We start from the raw sequence: 20,897 nt of genomic DNA, 5'->3' as shown, positions 1-20,897 counted from the left end.
AGTCGACGATGCCCTCCAACGTTTTTCCTCCACTTCCCACATATCCACCGCTGATCCCCACCCCTTCAATCGAAACAAGTACAGAACTCCACGGGTCCTCACCTTCCAACCCACCAATATTTGGATACACTGCACCACCGTCAATCACTTCCACTGCCTACAAACAGACCTCCACCAGAAGAGATATATTTCCTTCTTCACCCTGATTTGTGTTTTGGTGAGACCACTCCCTCCACGTCAGGTCCTTGCATTTCAACAATCCATCTTCACTTCCTGACACTTTCCCCTGCCATCTCAAGAAGTGCAAAACCTGCGCCCACAACTCCTGCCTCACCTCCATCCAAGGTCCCAAAAGGATCCTTCCATAAACGACAGAAATTTATCTGTACTTCGTACAGTCATCTATTGCATCCATTGCACCTGATGTTGTCTCTTCTACATTGGAGAAACAGGACATCAACTTTCGAATCATTTCAAAGAGCATCTCAGACACCGCACAAACCAATGCCACCATCATGTGGCCGAACACTTTAACTCCCCCTCCAATTGCGAAAGGTATGCGGGTCCTGGGCCTCCTCCATCACCAAACTTTAACCATCCAACGTCTGGAGGAAGAGCGCCTAATCTTCCTCTTTGGGACCCTCCAACCACACAGAATCAGTATGGATTTCGCCGATTTCCACATTTCCCTTCCTCCATCTTATCCTAGTTCCTACTATCCATCTCGACACCATCCTCTTGAACGGTCCTCCTGTCCAATTTACTTCCCACTTATCTGCTCCACACTCCTCTCCGACCTATCACTTTCCGTGCTGCCTTCCCCTCGGCTCCAAACCCTCCTCCCACTTATCCCTCAGACCCCTTGGCCAACAAGCCTTGTTCCTGATGAAGGGCTTATGTCGAAAACGTCGATTCACTGACTCCTCAATTGCTGCCTGACCAGCTGTGATTTTGCAGCACCCCAGTCTTCAACTGTCTAATAACCTTGCCTTTCACGTCTCCTTGCGACGTTCACCCTCTCATCTTAAATGAATGGCCCCTTGCATTACATAATTCAAATCTGGGGAAAATGTTCTGACCATCAACCCTAACAATGCATTTTATAATTTTACAGATTTCTATCAAGTCTAGCCTCAGCATCCGCCACTCTAGAGAAAATAATCCGAGATTTTCTCGTCTGTTCTTATAGCTATACCATCTAATCCAAACAACATCCTGTTAAATCTTTCCTGCACCTTTTCCAAAGCCTCCATATCATTCTTGTAATATAATGACCAGAATTGATGCAAGGGTGGCCTAACCAAAATCTTTTAAAGCTGAATATTGACACCCTAACTCTTGCACTCAGTTCCCTGACCAATAATGGCAAGCATACCATACAACTTCCTTATCACTCTATCCACTTTTGTGGTCATTTTCAGCAACAATAGACTTGAAGCCCAAGATCCCTCTCTAGATAAATGCTGTTCAGTGTCCTACCATTAACAGTGTACTTCTCCTTAACATTTCATCTTCGATAGTGCAGCACCACACACTTACCGAAATTGCACTCTATCTGCCATTGTTCTGCCCATATCTGCAACTGATCTATAACCAGCTGTATCCTTTGAACACCACTAGTCACATACCTCAGCCTATGAAACACCCTTCCACCATTACTCCCTGTCTTCCATGGGCAAGCAAATTTTGAATTCACATGCCAAAGTCACTATATGTCTCATGAATCTTAATCGTCTGGGTGAGCCTGCCATGAGAGACCTTACCAACAGCCTTCATTAAATCCATGCAGACAAGATCCACTGCTCTATGCTCTTCGACCACATTTGTCATCACTTCAAAAAATTCAACGAAGTTTGTAAGACATGACCTGCCCTGCACAATTCCATGCTGACTGTCCCTAATTAGGCCATGCTTTTCTAAATGTGCGTGAATCCTGTCCATATGAATTGTCTGCAAAGCTTCCCAACCACTGATGTAAGAGTCATCAGTCTGCAGTTTCCTGGCTTATCACATTTTCCCTTCTTGAACTGAGGAACGAAATTATCTACTCGCCAGTCCTCTGGGAATTGTCCAGTGGTTATAGAGGATGCAAAGATATTGGTCATTTCCTCTCTTGACTCTCTCCATAACCTGGTGCACATGCCATCAGGCCCTATTTCATTATCCACTAGAATGGTCTTCAAGAGAACCAACATCATTCCTTTCTTGATCTCAAAATGCCTTAGCAATGATTAGATTAGATTAGATTACATTACAGTGTGGAAACAGGCCCTTCGGCCCAACAAGTCCACACCGACCCGCCGAAGCGCAACCCACCCATTCCCCTACATTTACCCCTTACCTAACACTACGGGCAATTTAGCATGGCCAATTCACCTTACCTGCACATCTCTGTGACTGTGGGAGTAAACAGGAACACCCGGAGGAAACCCACGCAGACACGGGGAGAACGTGCAAACTCCACACAGACAGTCGCCCGAGGCGGGAATTGAACCCGGGTCTCTGGCGCTGTGAGGCAGCAGTGCTAACCACTGTGCCACCGTGCCGCCCTATTATTAATTCGCAGCCGTCGCTGGTTAGGCCAGCAATTATTGTCCAATTCTAATTGCCCAGAGGGAATTTAAGACTCAACCATGTCACATGCTCCACACAAATCTCTCTATCCTCCATATCCTTCTCCAGGGTGAATATCGACATGAAGTACTCAATTAAGATCTCACCCATATCCTCTGCCTCTGAGCAGAAGTTATCCTTGAGTTGCCCTCATTTCTCCCTCGTTCTCCTTTTGTTTTTTTTTTAATGCATGCCTGGAATATTTTGAGATTTTCTTTTAACCCTACTTGTCAAAGTAATTTCAAATTGCTCTATTTGCCCTACTAACTCTCTGAAGTCCCTGCTTGAGTTCTTTCCTGCTTTCTTTATATTCCTCATGGGACTAGGTCGGTTTTTGCTTCCTATACCTTAGATATGCTTCTTTTTGCCTTTTGGCTAAATTAATCCGTTAATTAACCTGAGAACAGCAAGGAAGAAGCTGTTCGTAAATCTGTTTAAATTTAAAACACAGATGGCATGTTAACCCTAGTTCATCCTGTGTACAAGTTTGTTGAAAATGCCGTTGGAAATTGGCCAAATTACAGACTTTATACTTTTCTGTTCATCTACACTCCGTTGTCGTCACCAAATCTCTCTATTCCTCTACAATGATAGTATTGTGTTGTGTTCTTGTTTACAAACTCCTCCATTTATCCACACCCAGTGTATCACTCTCACTTCTGCTCTCCGTAGCATTCAGTTAGTATGCACTCAGAGTTCTGCTCTGGTCACTACATGTTTCCATTAATCAACACAAGAAGTATTATTCTGTGTTGTGTTCTCTGTTAATACACTCTCGGAGCATTGTGCTCTGTTTTGATCCCTATATCCCTCTGGTAATGCACCCTAGTAGCAAGGTGCTTTGTTCTGATCGCCAAATCAATCTGTTAATTTACACTTGCGGAGGCAAGAAACAGCAGAGCAATCAAATAGAGGGAGTTGGAGTTAAAACCAGTGGAGCATCCCGACGGAAAGTCTGTCAAAGAATGTTATGAAAGTGGATTGTAGTGCGAGTAAACTATGGTTAAAATAAAATGCTAGTCTGTGTTCATTTGGAGGCAGCTGGAGAAAGACATTGCCACAAAAAAAGACGAAGAGAAAATGTTGATTACGATACATGATCAAAATATGGTTGGCAGCTCAGGTGCCTATAAACATTTTAATGGAGGAGGAGACAGAACAGTCTCCCTCTTTGCACTACATGCTCTGTAAAAGTTTGCCAATGTACAGAGCATGGAGAGAGGGCAACGGGAGATTCTTGGGATAGATAACAGCATATAACAGAAAGAGGATTAATAAGAGAGGGTGCTCAAATTCTGGAATTGTGTGTTGGTACTATTCCGTTCATGTAGTAGCAATTGTGATCACTTAAGGAGTTATCTCTGTTATTGCTGTTTCAGTTCCGGTGGATGGAAAATTCCAGAGATTGTTATTCCACTCAGTAATTGTTCCTCATGGAGTACAGGCTGGCTAAATGGTAATTCATGATGTTATAATATCAGATTCACATTCACTGTAAGTGTGAGTTACATACTTTAGTATGGATATACCGCTTTACTAGGTCGACATCCCACCGTGTTGGAAGGAGAAGTCACTAGGACCGTATGCTTCAACTGGTTTGAGGATTGCTGCTACAAGACGCAAGAGATCAAGATTAAAAACTGTTCCAGTTTCTTTGTGTATGAATTGAAGCCGGCTCCCTTCTGTCCCGCTGTTTATTGCACAGGTACAGAACTGTTTCCAAATCAAAAATATGTGAACCTGGTGTCATGCATTACTGAAAGAATTTAGAAAATTGTGCACACTCATCATTTTAGTAACTGCATTAAGCGATAAAGGAATGAAACATGATGTTAACTTTTCCCTACAACTCCAGAGAACAGTTGCAGTCGGCTCTGCCTGTCAATGAAATCTTGTCTCAGTGAGGGTTTAAGATCATGGAGTACTCCAAGTGTACTTGATACATTACAAAAATGGGCTAAGATTTGAAGGGAGAGGTAGTGACTGAGAGGACTTGGATATAAGGATTAAGGGTAGTGTAATGTGGTGAATGAAGGGAATTGAATATCGTGGCTGAGTGGTGTGGGATGCAGTGACTGACGGGAGTGAAATGTAGTTAATGAGGGGTGTTGGATGCAATGATTAAAGGAAGTATCAAGTAGTGATTGAGTGTATTCAGATGAGACGTGAGAGGTTTCTCATGACTGAGGGGAGAAGGTACAGTATCTAAGGGTATTGGGATTTAGTGACATAGTGGAGTCGGATTCAGTGTCTGGGGGGAGAGTATATAGAAAGTAAATATAGAACAATACAGTACAGAACAGAAACTTCGGCCTTCAATGTTGTGCCGACCTGCAAATTAATCTAAACCCAAAACGCTACACTATCCTATCGTCATCCATATGCTTATCCAAGGACTGCTTAAATGCTCCTAATGTGGCTGAGTGAACTACATCGGCCAGCAGAGCATTACCACTCTCTGAGCAAAGAACCTGCCTCTGAGGTCTTAAGTCTATCACCCCTCTATGTGAAGCTATGCCCCTTCTACAAGCCATTGTCATCATCCTAGGAAAACGTCGTTCACTGTCCACCCTATCTATTCCTATGTTCATCTTGTATGTCTCTATTAAATCCCACTTGGCCTTCTTCTCTCCAATGAGAATAGACCCAGGTCCCTCAGTCTTTCCCCAGAAGACCTTCGCTCCAGACCAGGCAACAGCCTGGTAAATATCCTTTGCACCATTTCCAATACTTTCGCATCCTTCTCATAACGAAGCGACCAGAAATGCACATAACATTCCAGATGAATCCATGCTAACATCTTGTTTGTTGCAGCATGACATCACAGCTCCAGAATTCAATCCCTCTACCAATAAAACCTAACACACCGTATGCCTTCTGAACAGCGCTGTCAACTAGGGTGGCAACGTTCAGGGATCTACTTACATGGACACCAAGATCCCTCTGCACATCCACATTACCAATAATCTTTCCATTTACCCAGTATTCTGCCTTCCTGTTATTCTTCCCAAAGTGAATGACCTCACTCCCATCTGCATTGAACTCCATTTGCCATCTCAGAGACCAATTCTGCAGTTTATTTAAGTCCCCCTGCAACCTGCACCTTTCTTCCACACCGAGTCCACTACACCGAGTTTAGTGTCATCTGCAAACTTATGAACTCATCCACTTACTCCTGCATCTAAGTCATTTCTAAAAATGACGAACAGCTGTGGTCACAAAACGGATCCTGATGGCACACCACTGGTAACCGGGCTCCACGCTGAAAATTTTCCATCAATTACCACGCGTTGCCTTCTTACAGAAACCAGTTTCTAATCCAAACTGCTAAATAACCCTCAATCCCATGCCTCCGCATTTTCTCAAATAACCGACCGTGTGGAACCTTATCAAACGCTTTACTGAAGTCCATGTACAAGACTTCAACTGACCGACCCTCATTCACATTAATGGTCACCATCTCAAAAAACTCAGTGAGTTTTGTGAGACATAATCTGCCCTTGACGAAGCCATGTTGACTATCTCTAATCATATTGTTATTTGCTGGATGATTAATAATCTTATAATCCTTTCCAATACTTTTCCTACAACAGATGTAAGGCTCACTGGTCTATAATTACCTGGGTCATCTCTACTGCCCTTCTTGAACAAGGGCACAACTTTTGCAATTCTCCTTTCCTCTGGTACTAAAGCTGTAGACAATGACAACTCAAAGATCAAGGCCAAAGCCTCCGCCATCTCCCTCGCTTCCCAAACAATCCTCAGATAAATCCTAACCGGCCCAGGGGACTTATCTATTTTCACGCATACTAGAAATGATAGCACCTCCTCCATACTAACCTCAATCCTTTCAAGCCTAATAACCCGTATCTCAGTTTTCTCCTGTACAATATATTCCTTTTCCTGAGTGAACACAGAAGAGAACTATTCGTTTAACACATTTCCAGTGTCCACAGGGTCCAAACATAACTTTCCACGTCTGCCTTTGACTGGCCCTATTCCTGCCCTAGTTAACCTTTTATTCTTCACATGCCTACAGAAAGATTTAGAGCTCTCCTTTATTGTAACTCCTAAAGACTGATGATGTCCCCTCCTTGTTCTTCTTACCTCTCTCTACATCCTTCCCAGCTATGCTGCAACTCTCCATCACCTCATCTCAACCATCCCGTCTCAACATCACATAAGTCTCTTTCTTTCACTTAATAAGAGATACAATTACTTTCGTAAACCATTGTTCCCGTAGTTTTTAACTTTGTCCCTGCCTGACAGCGACATACCTATCAAGAACACACAATATCTATTCTTTAAACCAGCTCCAAGTTCGATTTTCCCTATCCTCTGCATTTTGTGGCCCCATTTTATGCCTCTTAAATCTTGCCTAATCGAATTGTAATTAACCTTCCCCCACCTATAATTCTTGACGTGTGGCATGTACCTAACTCTTTCCATCGCTAAACTGAACATAACCGAATTATGGTCACTCTCTCCGAAGTGCTCACTTACCACTCAATCAAACTCCTGGCCTGGTACATTACTAAGTATCAGATCCAGTGTGGCCTCCCCGCTTATGGGCCATTCGATATAATCTGTCTCGAAACCCTCGTGCACACATTGGAAAAACACTGATCCATCCGAGGTACAAGAGTTATAGCATTTCCAGTCAATGTTGTGGAAGTGAAAGACCCCATAATGACCACCCTGTTCCTTTCACTCCTGCCCAGAATTGTTTTGCCAATCTTCTCCTCCACATCAGTGGAACTTTGTTGAGGCCTATAAAAATCTCACAGCAATGTGACATCTGTTTTCCTGTTTCTATATTCTCCTGGACTAACAAAGCTGCACCTCTCCCTATTATAGCGCCTTCCCTGATCTTACTGAAGGATCTTAATCTTGGAACCTGCAACGTCCATTCCTAACTCCTTTCTATCCATGTCTCCGAAATGGCGACAATATCTAAGTCCCATGCACCTATCCATGCTGCAAGCATACCGACTTTTTTTCCGGTTACTCCTGGCTCTGTAGCACAGACACTTTAAAGCAGCTGTCTGCCAGCACACTCCTGACCCCGTGAAATCTTGTCCATGCCCTCCCTCGGCTCATCCTTCTGTGCACTGGAACTACACCTCAGGTTCCCACCACCTACGGAGCTAGTTTCAATCCACCCAAATAGCACCAGCAAATTTCCCACAAAAGATATTAGTGCACCTCTGGTTCAGGTGACGACTGTCCTGTTTATCGAGGTCCCACCTTCTCCAGAATGAGCCCCAATTATCCAAGGACCCGAAATAAAGAGTAGGAAACACTGACAGCAAACAAAGAGTAGTGATAAACGGCACCATTTCGGAATGGAAGGCAGTGACCAGTGGGGTACTGCCGGGATCAGTGCTGGGACCGCAGCTTTTTACAATATATATTAATGATATAGAAGGTTGTATTAGTAATAACATTAGCAAATTTGTTGATGACACTAAGCTGGGTGGCAGGGTGAAATGTGAGGATGACGTTAAGAGATTACAGGGTGACCTGGACAGGTTAGGTGAGTGGTCAGATGCATGGCAGATGCAGTTTAATGTGGATAAATGTATGGTTATCCACTTTGGTGGCAAGAACAGGAAGGCAGATTACTACCAAATGGAATCAATTGAGGTAAAGAGGCAGTACAAAGAGATCTGGGTGTTCTTGTACACCAGTCAATGAAGATAAGCATGCAGGTACAGCAGATAGTGAAGAAGGCTAATAGCATGCTGGCCTTCATAACAAGAGAGATTGAGTATAGAAGCAAAGAGGTGTCTCTGCAGCTGTACAGGGCCCTAGTGAGACCACACACATGGAGTATTGTGTGCAGTTCTGGTGTCCAAATTGGAGGAAAGTCATTTTGGCTTTTGAGGGGGTGCAGCGTAGGTTCACGAGGTCAATTCCTGAAATGGCGGGACTACCTTACGCTGAAAAACTGGAGCAACTGGGCTTGTATACCCTTGAGGTTAGAAGACTGAGAGGGGATCTGATTGAGACATATAAGATTATTAAAGGATTAGACACTCTGGAGGCAGGAAACATGTTAACGCTGATGGGTGAGTGCCGAACCAGAGGACACACCTTAAAAAATACAAGGTATACCATTTAGGACAGAGATAAGGAGAACCTTCTTCACCCAGAGAGTGGTGGCTGTGTGGAATGCTCTGCCCCAGAGGGCAGTGGAGGCCCAGTCTCTGGATTCATTTAAGAAAGAGTTGGATAGAGCTCTCAACGATAGTGGAATCAAGGGTTATGGAGATAAGGCAGGAACAGGATACTGATTAAGGAACTTCAGCCATGATCATATTGAATGGTGGTGCAGGCTGGAAGGGCAGAATGGCCTACTCCTGCACCTATTGTCAATTGTCTATTGTCTAAATCCTCCCTCCTGTACCATCCCTACAGCCACGTGTTTAGGTGATATCTTGCCCTATTCCTCACCTCGTCATCACGTGGCAAGGGTTTCAAACCAAAGATAACAACTCTGTTTATTTTAGCTCTCAGCTTCCACCTAGCTCCCTGAAATCATGCCTTACATCCCTATCCCTCTTTCTACCTATGTCGTTGGCATCTATGTGGACCACGACTTGAGGCTGGTCACCCTCTCCCTTCAGGATCCCAAATACACGATCCAAGACATCACAGACCCTGGCACCTGTGAGGCAACACACCAGCTGTGTGTGTCTTTCGTTCCCAACAAACCCTCTTACTACTGAGTGCCAAATGAGTAAAAATCTGCTCCTTTCCCTTCTTCACTTCAGTGCAACAAGGACAGACTCGGTGTCAGAGACCTGCACACCAATGGATGCCCCTGGTAATTCGTCCCCACTTACAATATCCAAAATTGTATACTTGTTTTTCAGGTGAGCGATCACAGGGGATCCCTGCAATTACTGTTTTTCCCTCTTCTAACAATTACACAGCTTTCTTCGTGCCTAGGAGTAACGACTTCCCCCTAACTCTTATCTATCCCAGACTTTGCCTCCCGAATGATCCGAAGATCATCCAGGTCCCGCTCCAGTTCCTGAAAACACTCACTTATATAGCTGAGGGAGAAAAAAGATCCCTAATTTCCCAGAAACCTCTGCTCTCCGAGGTAAGCTTTTAACTATTAAAATTAGTGACTCACCTTTCCAGATAGGACCCTGGTCCAGGTCTTCCTGCTGCTGAAAACAGACATGAAGGGCTCCGACGGTCGAGATAAACTTGTAGTGACTGAGGGGTGTAGAACACAGCGACTGAAGATAGTGTTTTGCAGTGACTGAGAAGAATTGGACTTCGTGGCTGTGGGGAAATCAAATGCAGTGACTGACGATTTTGGAGTGCAGCGACCGAGAGCCATGAAAGAAGTCACCAAGGGTGGTAGAGGAGGTGATGCACTGATAGAGTTAACATTTTTACGTAGTCCAGAGGGATGCTCTCAGTTTGGATAATTGGAAAAATCTCTGTTTTCCAAACATCTCCTGTAAACAACAAAATGTTTGAGTGTTTCTCTCTTCAACTCGCTATCATTTGTTACAGATACAACGACAGGAACGGTTTCAGATCAAGAGCAACTAACAACTGAAATTTCGACTGCTGAAACAACTGCTCAAAAAGTTACTGAAACTTCAGGTATCAGCAAACTGTAATGACATTTAATGCAATGGTTCCAACTGGATCGTACCATATGTGTCCTCTCACAGCGGGAGTGAGACGTAGTATCTGTGGAAAGAGTGTACAGCAACTGAACCAATGCAATACAACTAAGTGGAGTTTGACACAGTAATGTCGGAATGTTTGATTTTTGACTGGGGGAGACATTTGCAGTGATTTGGAGTTTAATGCAGAAAAGTATGAGCTGATTCACGTTTGAAGAAATAACAGGAATGCAGAAGATTGGGCTAAACGCAAGATTCTTGTTAGTAGATATGAGCAGAGAGATCTCAGTGACCAGGTACACAGATCCTTGAACGTTACCACCCAGGTTGATAGGGTTGTTAAGATGTGTTAGCTATTATTGGTAGAGCGATTGAGTTTCGCAACCATGAGATCATGTTGCAGCTGTACAAAACTATGGTGTGTCCACATTTGGAGTATTGCATACAGTTCTCGTCATCGCATAATAGGAAGGATTTGGAAAGTTTGCGAAGTGTTCAGAGGAGATTTACTAGGATGTTGCCTGGTATGGAAGGAAGGTCGTACGAGGAAAGACTGAGGGACTTGAGGCTGTTTTTCTTAGAGAGAAGAAGGTTGAATGATCAATTAATTGAGACATATGAGATAATCAGTGGGTTAGATAGGTTGGACAGTGAGAGCCTTTTTCCTCGGATTGCGATGGCTAGCAAGAGGGGATATAGCTTTAAATTGAGAAGTCATAGATATAGGACAGATGTCAGAGATAATTTCTTTACCCAGAGAGTAGTAGGGGCATGGAACGCACTGCATGCAACAGTAGTAGACTCGGCAAGCTTAAGGCCATTTAAATTTCATTGGATCGGTATTTGGACGAGAACGGAAGAGTGCTGGTTAGATGGGCTTCAGACTGGTTCCCACGTAACATCGAGGGCAGAAGGGGCTGTACTAGATAGTAATATTCTATGTTCTGTGATTAAGGGGAGTGTATTGTCACAAGTAAGCGTAAAGGGATGTCGTGACTAAGGAGAGTTGGAATATAATAATTGAGGAGAATTGGATGCAGTGACTGAGGGGATGACTGTGCTGTAAATTGGTGGTATGTGAATTCGTAACTGAAGGGATACAGTCGATAGAGTTGGAGAGATTTACAGCACGGAAATAGACCCTTCGGTCCAACTCGTCCATGCTGACCAGATATCTAGTCCCACCCGCCAGCATCTGGCCCATATCCCTCCAAACCCTTCCTATTCATATACCTATCCAGATGCCTCTTAAATGTTGCAATTGTACCAGCTTCCACCACTTCATCTGGCAGCTCATTCCATACACGTACCATATTTTCTGTGAAAACGTTGCCCCTAACGTCTGTTTTATATCTTTTCACTCTCACCCTAAACCTATGCGCTCTAGTTCTGTAGTCTCCCAGTCCAGGGAGAAGACTTTGTCTATTTATCATATCCATACCGCTCATGACTTTAGGAACCTATATAATGTCACCACTCAGCCTCCCACGCTCCCGGGAAAACTTCCCCATCCTCTCCCTATCGCTCAAATCCTCCCAACCTGGCAATATCTTTGTTAATCTTTTCTGAGCCCTTTCAAGTTTCACAACATCTTTGCGCTAGGAAGGAGACCAGAATTGCACACAATATTCCAACAGTGGCCTAACCAATGCCCTATACAGCAACGACATGACCTCCCAACTCCTGTACTCAGTACTCTTACCAATAAAGGAAGCATAACAAACGCCTTCTTCACTATCCAATCAACTGCGACTCGACTTTCAAGTAGCTATGCACCTGCACGCCAGGGTCTTTTTGTTCAGCAGGACCTTACAATTAAGTGTATAAATTCTGCTAAGATTTGCTTTTCGAAATGCAGCCCCTCACATTTATCTAAATTAAACTCCATCTGCCACATTTCAGCCCACTGACCCATCTGATCAAGATCCCGTTGTAATCTGAGGTAACCTTCTTCGCTTCCCACTACACCTTTAATTTTGCTGTCATGAGCAAACTTACTAACTACACCTCTTATGCACACATGCAAATCATTTATTAAATAATGAAACGTAGTGGACACAGCACCGATCCTTGTGGTACTGCACGGGTCACAGGTCTACAGTTTGAATAGCAACCCTCCACCACCATCCTCTGCCGTCTACATTAAAGCCAGCCCGGCATCCAAATGGCGAGTTCTCACTGTTTTCATTGAGATCTAACCTTGCTCATCATTCTCCCATGGGGAACTTGTCGAACGTTTTACTGAAGTTCAAAGAACGCAACTACTACCCTGTCCTTATCAATCCTCTTTGTTACTTATTCAAATAACTCAATAAAGTTTGTGAGACTTGATTTCCCACGCATAAACCATGTTGACTATCCTCAATCAGTCCTGGCCTTTCCAAATATTTGTACATCTCGTCTATCAAGATTCCCTCCAACAACTTGCCCACCACCGACGTCAAGCTAACTGATCTATAGCTCCCTGGCTTATCCTTACCACCCTTCTAAAACAGCGGCACCACATTAGCCAACCACCAAGCTTCCGGCACTTCACCTGTGACTATTGATTAGATGGCTATCTCAATAAGAGGCCCAGCAATCACTTCCCTAGCTTCCCACAGAGTTCTGGGGCACACCTGATCAGGTACTGGGGATTTATCCACTTTTATACGTTACAGGAGAATCGACGTTCCTGAAAAAGGGCTTATGCCCGAAACGTCGATTTTCCTGTTCCTTGTACCTACTAGATTCTCCTGTTCCTTGGATGCTGCCTGACCTGCTGCGCTTTTCCAGCAACACATTTTCAGTTTTGAAAGTTCTTGCCTAATACTGTCAAAAATGCCGTTTCTTCAATTTAGAACTCCAACTTTTAAATCTGGTCTCTCCTTTTCCATCATTATTTTAAAACTGCTCATCAATTGACAACTCAGTCACATGCCCTGTCTTATTTCCCAAAAGTAGGTCAGGTTTTGCACATTATCTAGTAGGTACATACACATTCTGAATCAGAAAAGTTTCTTATTCACACTTAACAAATTCCACTCCATCTAAACCCTTAACACTATCGCAGTCCCAGTCTATGTTTGGAAAACTAAAATCCCCCACTATAACCACCCTATTATTCTTACAGATAGCTGAGATCTCCCTTACAATTTGTTTCTCAGTTTCCTTCTGACTATTCGGGGGTCTATAATACAATCCCAATAAGGAGATCATCCCTTTCTTATTTCTCAGTTCCACCGAAATAACTTCCCTGGATGTATTTCCGGGCATATCCTCCGTCAGTACAGCTGTAATGCTATCCCTTATCAAAAACGCCACACCCCCTCCTCTCTTGCCTCCCTTTTTATCTTTCCTGTAGCATTTGTATTCTGGAACATTAAGCTGCCAGTCCTATCCATCTCTGATCGACATTTCTGTAATTGCTTTGATATCCCAGTCGCATGTTCCTAACCATGACATCAGTTCATCTGCCTTCCCTGTAAGACCTCTTGCATAGCAATAAATGCAGTTTAACTTGCCAGTCCTACCTTGTTCTCTGCTTTGTCCCTGCCTGCTCTGACTGTTTGAGTTGTCTTTGTTCTCAAATGTACCAGTCTCAGTTTGAAATCTTTCCTCACTACCTCCCCAGGATTCCCCTCGCAAATGTCCCTGCCAGTGTCTAGTCCCCTTCCAATTTAGGATACTCTTTGGCTCTTCCCCTCAGCAATAAGTACACCATTGTGGATACTGCTGGTGGGGTTGTCCGACCAGGGGAAAGCCATAGTTGTCAGATCTCTGGCACTGAACCTAGCCCTGTGGCTCAGAAAGGAAGGGGGAGAATAGAAAAGCGCTAGTGTTGGGGCTCAGTAGTTAGGCTGGTTGACTGGAGATGTTGTTGTCAATAACAGGACTCTCAGAAGGTATATTGCCTCCCTGGTGTCGGATTCGGGATGTCACCAATCGGGTGTGCAGGATTCAGAGGTGGAGGGTGAGCAGCCAGTAATCGTGGTACATATTGGCCCAAATGATATAGCCAGGAAAGGGATTGAGGCTCTGAAAGTGACTACAGAGAGTTAGGTTGGAATCTGAACAGCAGAATGAGTAGAGTAGTTATCTCAGATTTGCTACTGGTGCCACGAGATAGTGAGGTGAGGAACAGTCAGCGAATGCCACTTAACACGTGGATACGTGGCTGTGAGGCTGGTGCGAGGGCATACCTAGACCATTGCGATACCTTCTGTGGAAGGTGGGACCTGTACAAGAAGGACGGGTTGCACCTGAACTGGAGGGGCACAAATGTCCTTGGTGGGAGATACGCTCGTGTGGTTCTGGACGGTTTAAACGAGTTTGGCCAGTGGGTGGGAATCCGAGACCCATATCTGAGAGGGGGGAAGTTGCAGATGGGGCAGTGACAGGACGTAGTGAATCTATCGGGAAGGTTTCTCACGAGATGAAACAAAGAGATTGGTTAAAGTGTGCCTGCTTTAATGCAAGGAGTGTTCAGAATAAGAGTAAACTAACTTAGAGCATGGATCAGTACTTGGGGCAACGTAGTTGTGGCGATAACGGAGACACGAGTTTCACAGGGGCAGGAGTGTTTGCTTGATGTTACAGAACTTAGAACGTTTAAAAAGAACAAGGAGGGTAGACAAAAAGGAGCGGGTTTAGCATTGCTAATCAGAGAGTGCATCACAGCTACAGAAACAAAAGGCTGTTGAGGAAGGTTTGTCTACTGAGTCTGTATGGGTGGAAGTTATGAACAGGAAGTGAACAGTCACCTCATTGGGGGTTTTCTTCAGGCCCCCTAATAGCAGCAGAGAGATTAAAGAACTCATAAGCGGGCAGATTCTGGAAAAAAAATACAGGTTTAGTAGGGTTGTTGATATGGGTGATTTCAACTTTCCCAATATTGACTGGAACCTCCTAAGTGCAGATGGTTTGCATAGAGCCGTTTGTGTTAGTTGTGTTCAAGAGGGTTTCCTTACTCAGTATGTAGACAGGCCGACGAGGGGAGAGGCCATTTTGGCTTTTGTGCGTGGCAATGATCCAGGACAGGTGTCAGATCTCGCTGTGGGCGAACACTTTGGTGACAGTGATCACAACTACCTCACATTTACCATAGCTTGGAGAGGGAAAGGAGCAGTTACTGTGAGAATATATTTAATTCGGGAAAAGGAAATTATGACGCTACAGACAGGAGTTTGGAAGGAGAGATTGGGAGCAATTGTTCCACAGAAAGGGCACAACAGATATGTGGAGACTATTTAAGGAGCAATTGTTGCGAGTGATGCACGAATTTGTTCCTCTGAAGCAGGTAAGAAGGGGTTAGATTAAGGAACCTTGGATGATGAGAACAGACAACCCTTCGTCAAAAGGAATAAGGTTGCTTACGTATAATGGAGGAAGGAAGGATCGACCACAGCTTTAGAGGATTACAGGCTAGCTCGAAAGGAGCTCAGGAATCGACTGAGGAAAGCCTGGAGGGTGCACGAAAAAGGCTTGGCAAGAAGGATTAGGGCGAACCCAAAGGCATTTTACTCATACGTGAGGAATAGGAGAATGATCAAGGAGAAGGTAAGGCCGATCAATGATGGCGTATGGAACTTGTGCGTGGAGTCTGTGCAGATAGGGGAAGCCTTAAATGGGTTTTTATGCTTCAGTTTTCACGAAGGAAACGTACTTTGTTGTGAATGAGAACTTTGAGGAGCTGGGATACAGGCTTGACCAGATCAAGATTGATGAAGTTGAAGTGCTGGAAATTTTGGAAAACAATAAGATTGATAAGTACCCAGGGCCTGACCAGATCTATGCTTATCTACTCTGGGAGACGATAAAGGAGATTGGTAAGCCGCTGGCAAAGGGCTTTGCCTCCTCACTCTCCATAGGAGTTGTACCGGATAATTGGAAGGAGGTAAATGTTGTTCCTCTATTCAAGAAGGGTAATAAGGAAATCCCTGGTAATTACAGACCAGTCAGTCTTACGTCTGTGGTCAGCAAAGTTTTGGAAAGAATTCTGAGGGATATGATTTATGACTATTTGGAAAAGCATAGCGTGATTAAAGGCAATCAGCATGGCTTTGTGAGGGGAAGGTTGTGCCTGGCAAATCTTATTGAGTTCTTTGAGGAGGTGACAAGATCGGTCGACGAAGGTCAAGCAGTGGATGTGGTGTCCATGGATTTCAGCAAGGAATTTAAAGAGGTTCCCTATGGTAGGCTCATTCATAAAGTCAAGACGTATGTGATACATGGAGATTTGGCTACCTAGATTCAGAATTGGTTGGCTGACAGAAGGCAGAGAGTAGATGTGGATGGAAAGTACACTGCCAGGAGGTCAGTGTTGAGTGGGGTCCCGCAGGGCTCTATTCGTGGGCTTATGCTCTTTGTAGTTTTTATAAATGACTTGGATGAGGAGGTTGACTAGTGGGTTAGTAAATTTGCAGGTGCCACAAAGGTTGGAGGTGTCATCAATGGTATCGAGGGTTATTGCAGACTGCAGTGCGACATAGTCAGAATGCAGATATGGGTTGATGAATGGCAGATGGAATTCAACTTGGATTAATGCGGCATGATGCATTTTGGAAGGTCGAACTCGAATGCTAAATGTAGGATTGAAGACAGGGTTCTCGGCAGTGTGGAGGAACAGAGGGATCTCGGTGTGCAAGTACATAGATCCCTCAAATTTGCCACCCAAGTGGATAGGGTAATTAAGAAAGCATATGGTGTTTTGGCTTTCATTAACAGGGAGACCGAGGTTGAGAGTCGCGAGGTTTTGCTATAGCTCTATATGTCCACGGTGAGACCACATTTGGAATATTGTGTTCAGTTCTGGTCAGCGTACTATAGGAAAGATACAGAGGCTTTGGAGAGGGTGCAAAGAAGATTTATCAGGATGCTGCCTGGATTGGAGGGCTTACATCATGAAGAGTCGTTGAATAAACTCGGACTTTTCTCTCTGAAGAGAAGGAGTTAGAGTGGTGACGTGGTGGAGGTTAATAAGGTAATGAGAAGAATGGATAGAGTCAATAGTCAGAGACATTTCCCCTGGGCAGAATTGATTAGTACGAAGGGTCATAGTTTAAGATATTAGGGGAAAGGTTTGGAGGGGATGTCAGAGGAAGGTTCTTTATGCAGGAAGTTGTGAATGCATGGAATTTATTGCCAGCGGTGATGGTGGAAGCATAGTCATTGGGGACATTTAAGTGACTGCTGCGCATAAACATGTTTAGCAGTGAGTTGAGGGTTGCATAGGTTAAGTTATTTTGTTTTACATTAGGATTAACCCTCAGACTAGCATCGTGGGCCAAAGGGCCTGTTGCGTGCTGTACCTTTCTATGTTTTATGTTCTAATGATCCATACATTTCCCACACACCGGCTCCTCAGCCATGCATTCATCTGCTCTGTCCTCCTATACCTGCCTTCACTAACTCATAGCACCGGGACTAATCCAGATATTACTACTCTCGAGGACCTCCTTTTTAAATTTCTGCCTAACTCTCTATAATCTCCCTTCAGAATCTCAACCTTTTCCCTTCCTATGTCGTTGGTTCCAATGTGGACAATGACCTGTTGCTGGCCCCTCTCCACCTTGAGAACGTTCTGCGCCCTGTCTGACACAACCTTGATCCTGGCACCAGGGAAGCAACACACCATTCTGATTTTTCGCGACTGGCCACAGAAACGTCTGTTTCTCGGATTAGAGAGTCCCCTAACACAATCGATCGCTTGCAACCCGACGTACCTCGCATTGCATTAGAGCCAGTCTCAATACCAGAAACTTGGCTGTTCATGTTACATTCTTCTGAGAATCCATCACCCCCTACATTTTCCTAAACAGCATACTTGTTTGAAATGGGGATAGCCACAGAAGACACCTGCACTACCTGCCCACCTCTCTTACCTTTCCTGGAGTTAACCCATCTATGTGACTTTATCTGAGACATTCCCACCCTCCCTATAACTGCCACCCATCACATCCCCTTGCTCTTGTAAATTCCTCATTGCCTCTAATTGTATCTCAAACCGATCTATTCAATCTGATAGGATTCTCAAGAAACGGCATTTATTGCAGGTATAATCCTCAGTAACCTGTAAACTCTCGCTAAACTCCCACACCCTACAAGAAGAGTATATCACGCTACTAAGGGCCATTTTTGTTTCTTTCAATCTACAGACCCAGAAAATAGCACGGTCTTATTCCTCTACAAAACACTGCTCCAGGTCAAATTAATACTTATGGCTTATATTTTAAGTTTAACCAAGAGACATAGCTCAATAAAACATATAATCAAGAATGAACCCACTCTACTCACTACGAGACATATTTTCAGGCCACGCTTAAAATCCACTTATCTGCTTCTGTGTTGTCACTGCTCCCAGAAGGATTCCTCCAAGATCATTTGTAAAGTTCATTGTACTTTTTTAAACTTTTCCAGACGCATTCCGATGTCCAGTGATACATGAATTCACCGTGAGAATATTGAGATTTAGTGCCTGCAGGAGTGGAATGTATGAACTAAGGGAGCTAGGATATAGTGACATCCTATAGTAGGGCACAGATATTGGAATATACAGGCCGAGGAGACTCAGGTGCAATATCTTGAGCGGAGCTTGTTTGACCACCTATGTTAGTGACAACTATTATCTAAGACGAGTGGGTTGTAAATTGGGGAGCTGAATAATGTTACTGAGGGAAATGAGGGGTAGCCACTCGAGAGAGTGGGATGTAGTGAGGAAATGAGTGATGTAACTGATTGGAATGGGATTCGGTGACTTGTGGTATTTGGGTGCAGTGACTGAGGGGTGTGGGGCATAGGGATTTGTACTGCAGACCAAGTGGGTACTTTGGTGTAGTTAATGAGGTGAGATGTTTTGACAGAGGGGGTATTGGACGCTGTGTCTGACTTGGTCTAATGTGGGGAATGAGGAAAGCTTACAGTGGTCACTGAAGGGAGACGGGTGTAATGACTGAGGTGAATATGATATGTTGATTGAGGGTAGTGGGATTCGTTGATTGTGGACAGAGTGACGAAGTGATTGAGGGAAGACTGATTCAATGACTGAGGAGTGCGTGATGTAATGACTGACAAGTAGTGTGAGATATAGTAATTGAGGGTGGAATGTTTTAGTGACTGAGTGGAGCGTGGTGCAATGACTGAGGGAAGTGCAATACATTGACTGAAGGGGGCGTAAATTAACGATTAACAGAGCGTGATGAGATCACTGATATAAAGGGGTGTCGTGATTGAGCAGAATGGGATATGACAGTTTGTAGTGGGATACCGTGACTGAGGGGAGTTTGATGTTCTGACTGAAGTTATTGGGATATAACAAGTAGGGGAGTTTGACATAGTGATTATTGAAGAGGGACGTAATGATGAGGGAAGTGCACTTTTGTGACTGTGTAGACTGATTTGCATACAGTGGTTTGTGGGATGTAGTGAGTGAAGGAATTGGGATGCAATGACTGTATTGATTAGGATAGTGTGACTCTGGGGAGGAGGGTGTACCAACTCTGGTAAGTATCATTGAGTGATTGAGGAGTATGGAACACAGTAACTGTGGCGAATCGAATGCAGTGAATGAGAAAGCTGAGTACATTAACTGAAGTCAATGAGATGTAGTTTCTGAGGGGATTGATATGCAGTTACTTTCTGAGTGATCTGCTGTAGTTGAGCATATTTAGATGCAGTGACTTAAATTAGTGGGCTACAAAGTGTGTTTTATCTGATATGGAACCGTCAGTGAATGGTAGATCGATGTAGTGACTGCGGATAATGGAATGCAGTGACTGAGGCGAGTGTTATATAGTGATTGAGTGGAGTGAGACGTGAGTGCATGCAGTGTCTGAGCTGAGCGGAATTTAGTGGCTGAGAAAAGGATGAATGAAATGATTGAAGACAATGAGACTCAGTGATTGACAAGAGTAGAATGCATTGACTGTTGATAGAGTTATGGACTTACTAATAGGCGTGGAATGGATTTGTTTTCTTTTTTCGTTCATGGGATGTGTGTGTCGCGAGGTAGGCAGCATTTGTTGCCCAACTCTAATTACCTAGAGGGTAATTTGCTGTGGGTCTGCAGTCACATGTAGGCCAAAATCAGGTAATGATGACAGCTTCTTTCCCTAAAGGGCATCAGGGAACCTGGTGGGTCTTTTTTTCCGACGATCGGTACTGGGTTCGAAGTCAATATTGGACTCTTAATTGATTTGTTCTTATTCAACTCGAATTCCACTATCTGCAATGGCAGGATTTGAACTCAGGTCCGGAAAATATTACATGGGTCTCTGGATTAATAGTCCAGAGATAATAGCACCAGGCCATGGCCTCTCCTTTAGATGGGCTGTAGGATGCAATAAAAGTCGGAGTGTGCTACTGTGCCTGAGGCAATTTCGATGCAGAGATTGGGTGAGTGGGATACAGTCAGTGAGGGAAGGATAATAGATTGACTGAGGGGGACAGGATGCATTAACCTAAGGCTAGACTGTCATAGAGTCATAGAGTTACACAGTGATACAGCATGGAAAGAGACCCTTTGGCTGAAAGTAGTTCATGCTGAAAATAGTGCTCACTTAGCTCATTCCAATTGCCCGCATTTGATCCATATTCCTCTAAACCCTCTCATCCATATGTCTATGCAAATGTTTTTCTTGTTAAATGGTGATA

The 20,897-nt window shown here is 44.1% G+C and overlaps 1 protein-coding gene across 2 annotated transcripts in view; it reads left to right on the top strand.

The window, feature by feature from the left end:
• Positions 1 to 20,897, top strand: part of LOC122541158 (pancreatic secretory granule membrane major glycoprotein GP2-like) — a 43,583-nt gene that overhangs the window by 13,905 nt on the left and 8,781 nt on the right. For both annotated transcript variants that reach the window (XM_087978938.1, XM_043677771.2), the window contains exons 4-6: positions 3,993 to 4,069; positions 4,154 to 4,318; positions 10,150 to 10,242. In XM_087978938.1, coding sequence (XP_087835064.1) covers positions 3,993 to 4,069; positions 4,154 to 4,318; positions 10,150 to 10,242 — 335 coding nt within the window. The remainder of the gene's footprint in view (positions 1 to 3,992; positions 4,070 to 4,153; positions 4,319 to 10,149; positions 10,243 to 20,897) is intronic.

The sequence above is a fragment of the Chiloscyllium plagiosum genome, unplaced genomic scaffold, assembly GCF_037043375.1.
Source record: "Chiloscyllium plagiosum isolate Xiang-an unplaced genomic scaffold, Cpla_swu_hap1 HiC_scaffold_35, whole genome shotgun sequence".
NCBI classification, from domain to species: domain Eukaryota; kingdom Metazoa; phylum Chordata; class Chondrichthyes; order Orectolobiformes; family Hemiscylliidae; genus Chiloscyllium; species Chiloscyllium plagiosum.
Note: the sequence above shows the minus strand (reverse complement) of the source record. Positions and strands in the feature narration are given on the sequence as shown.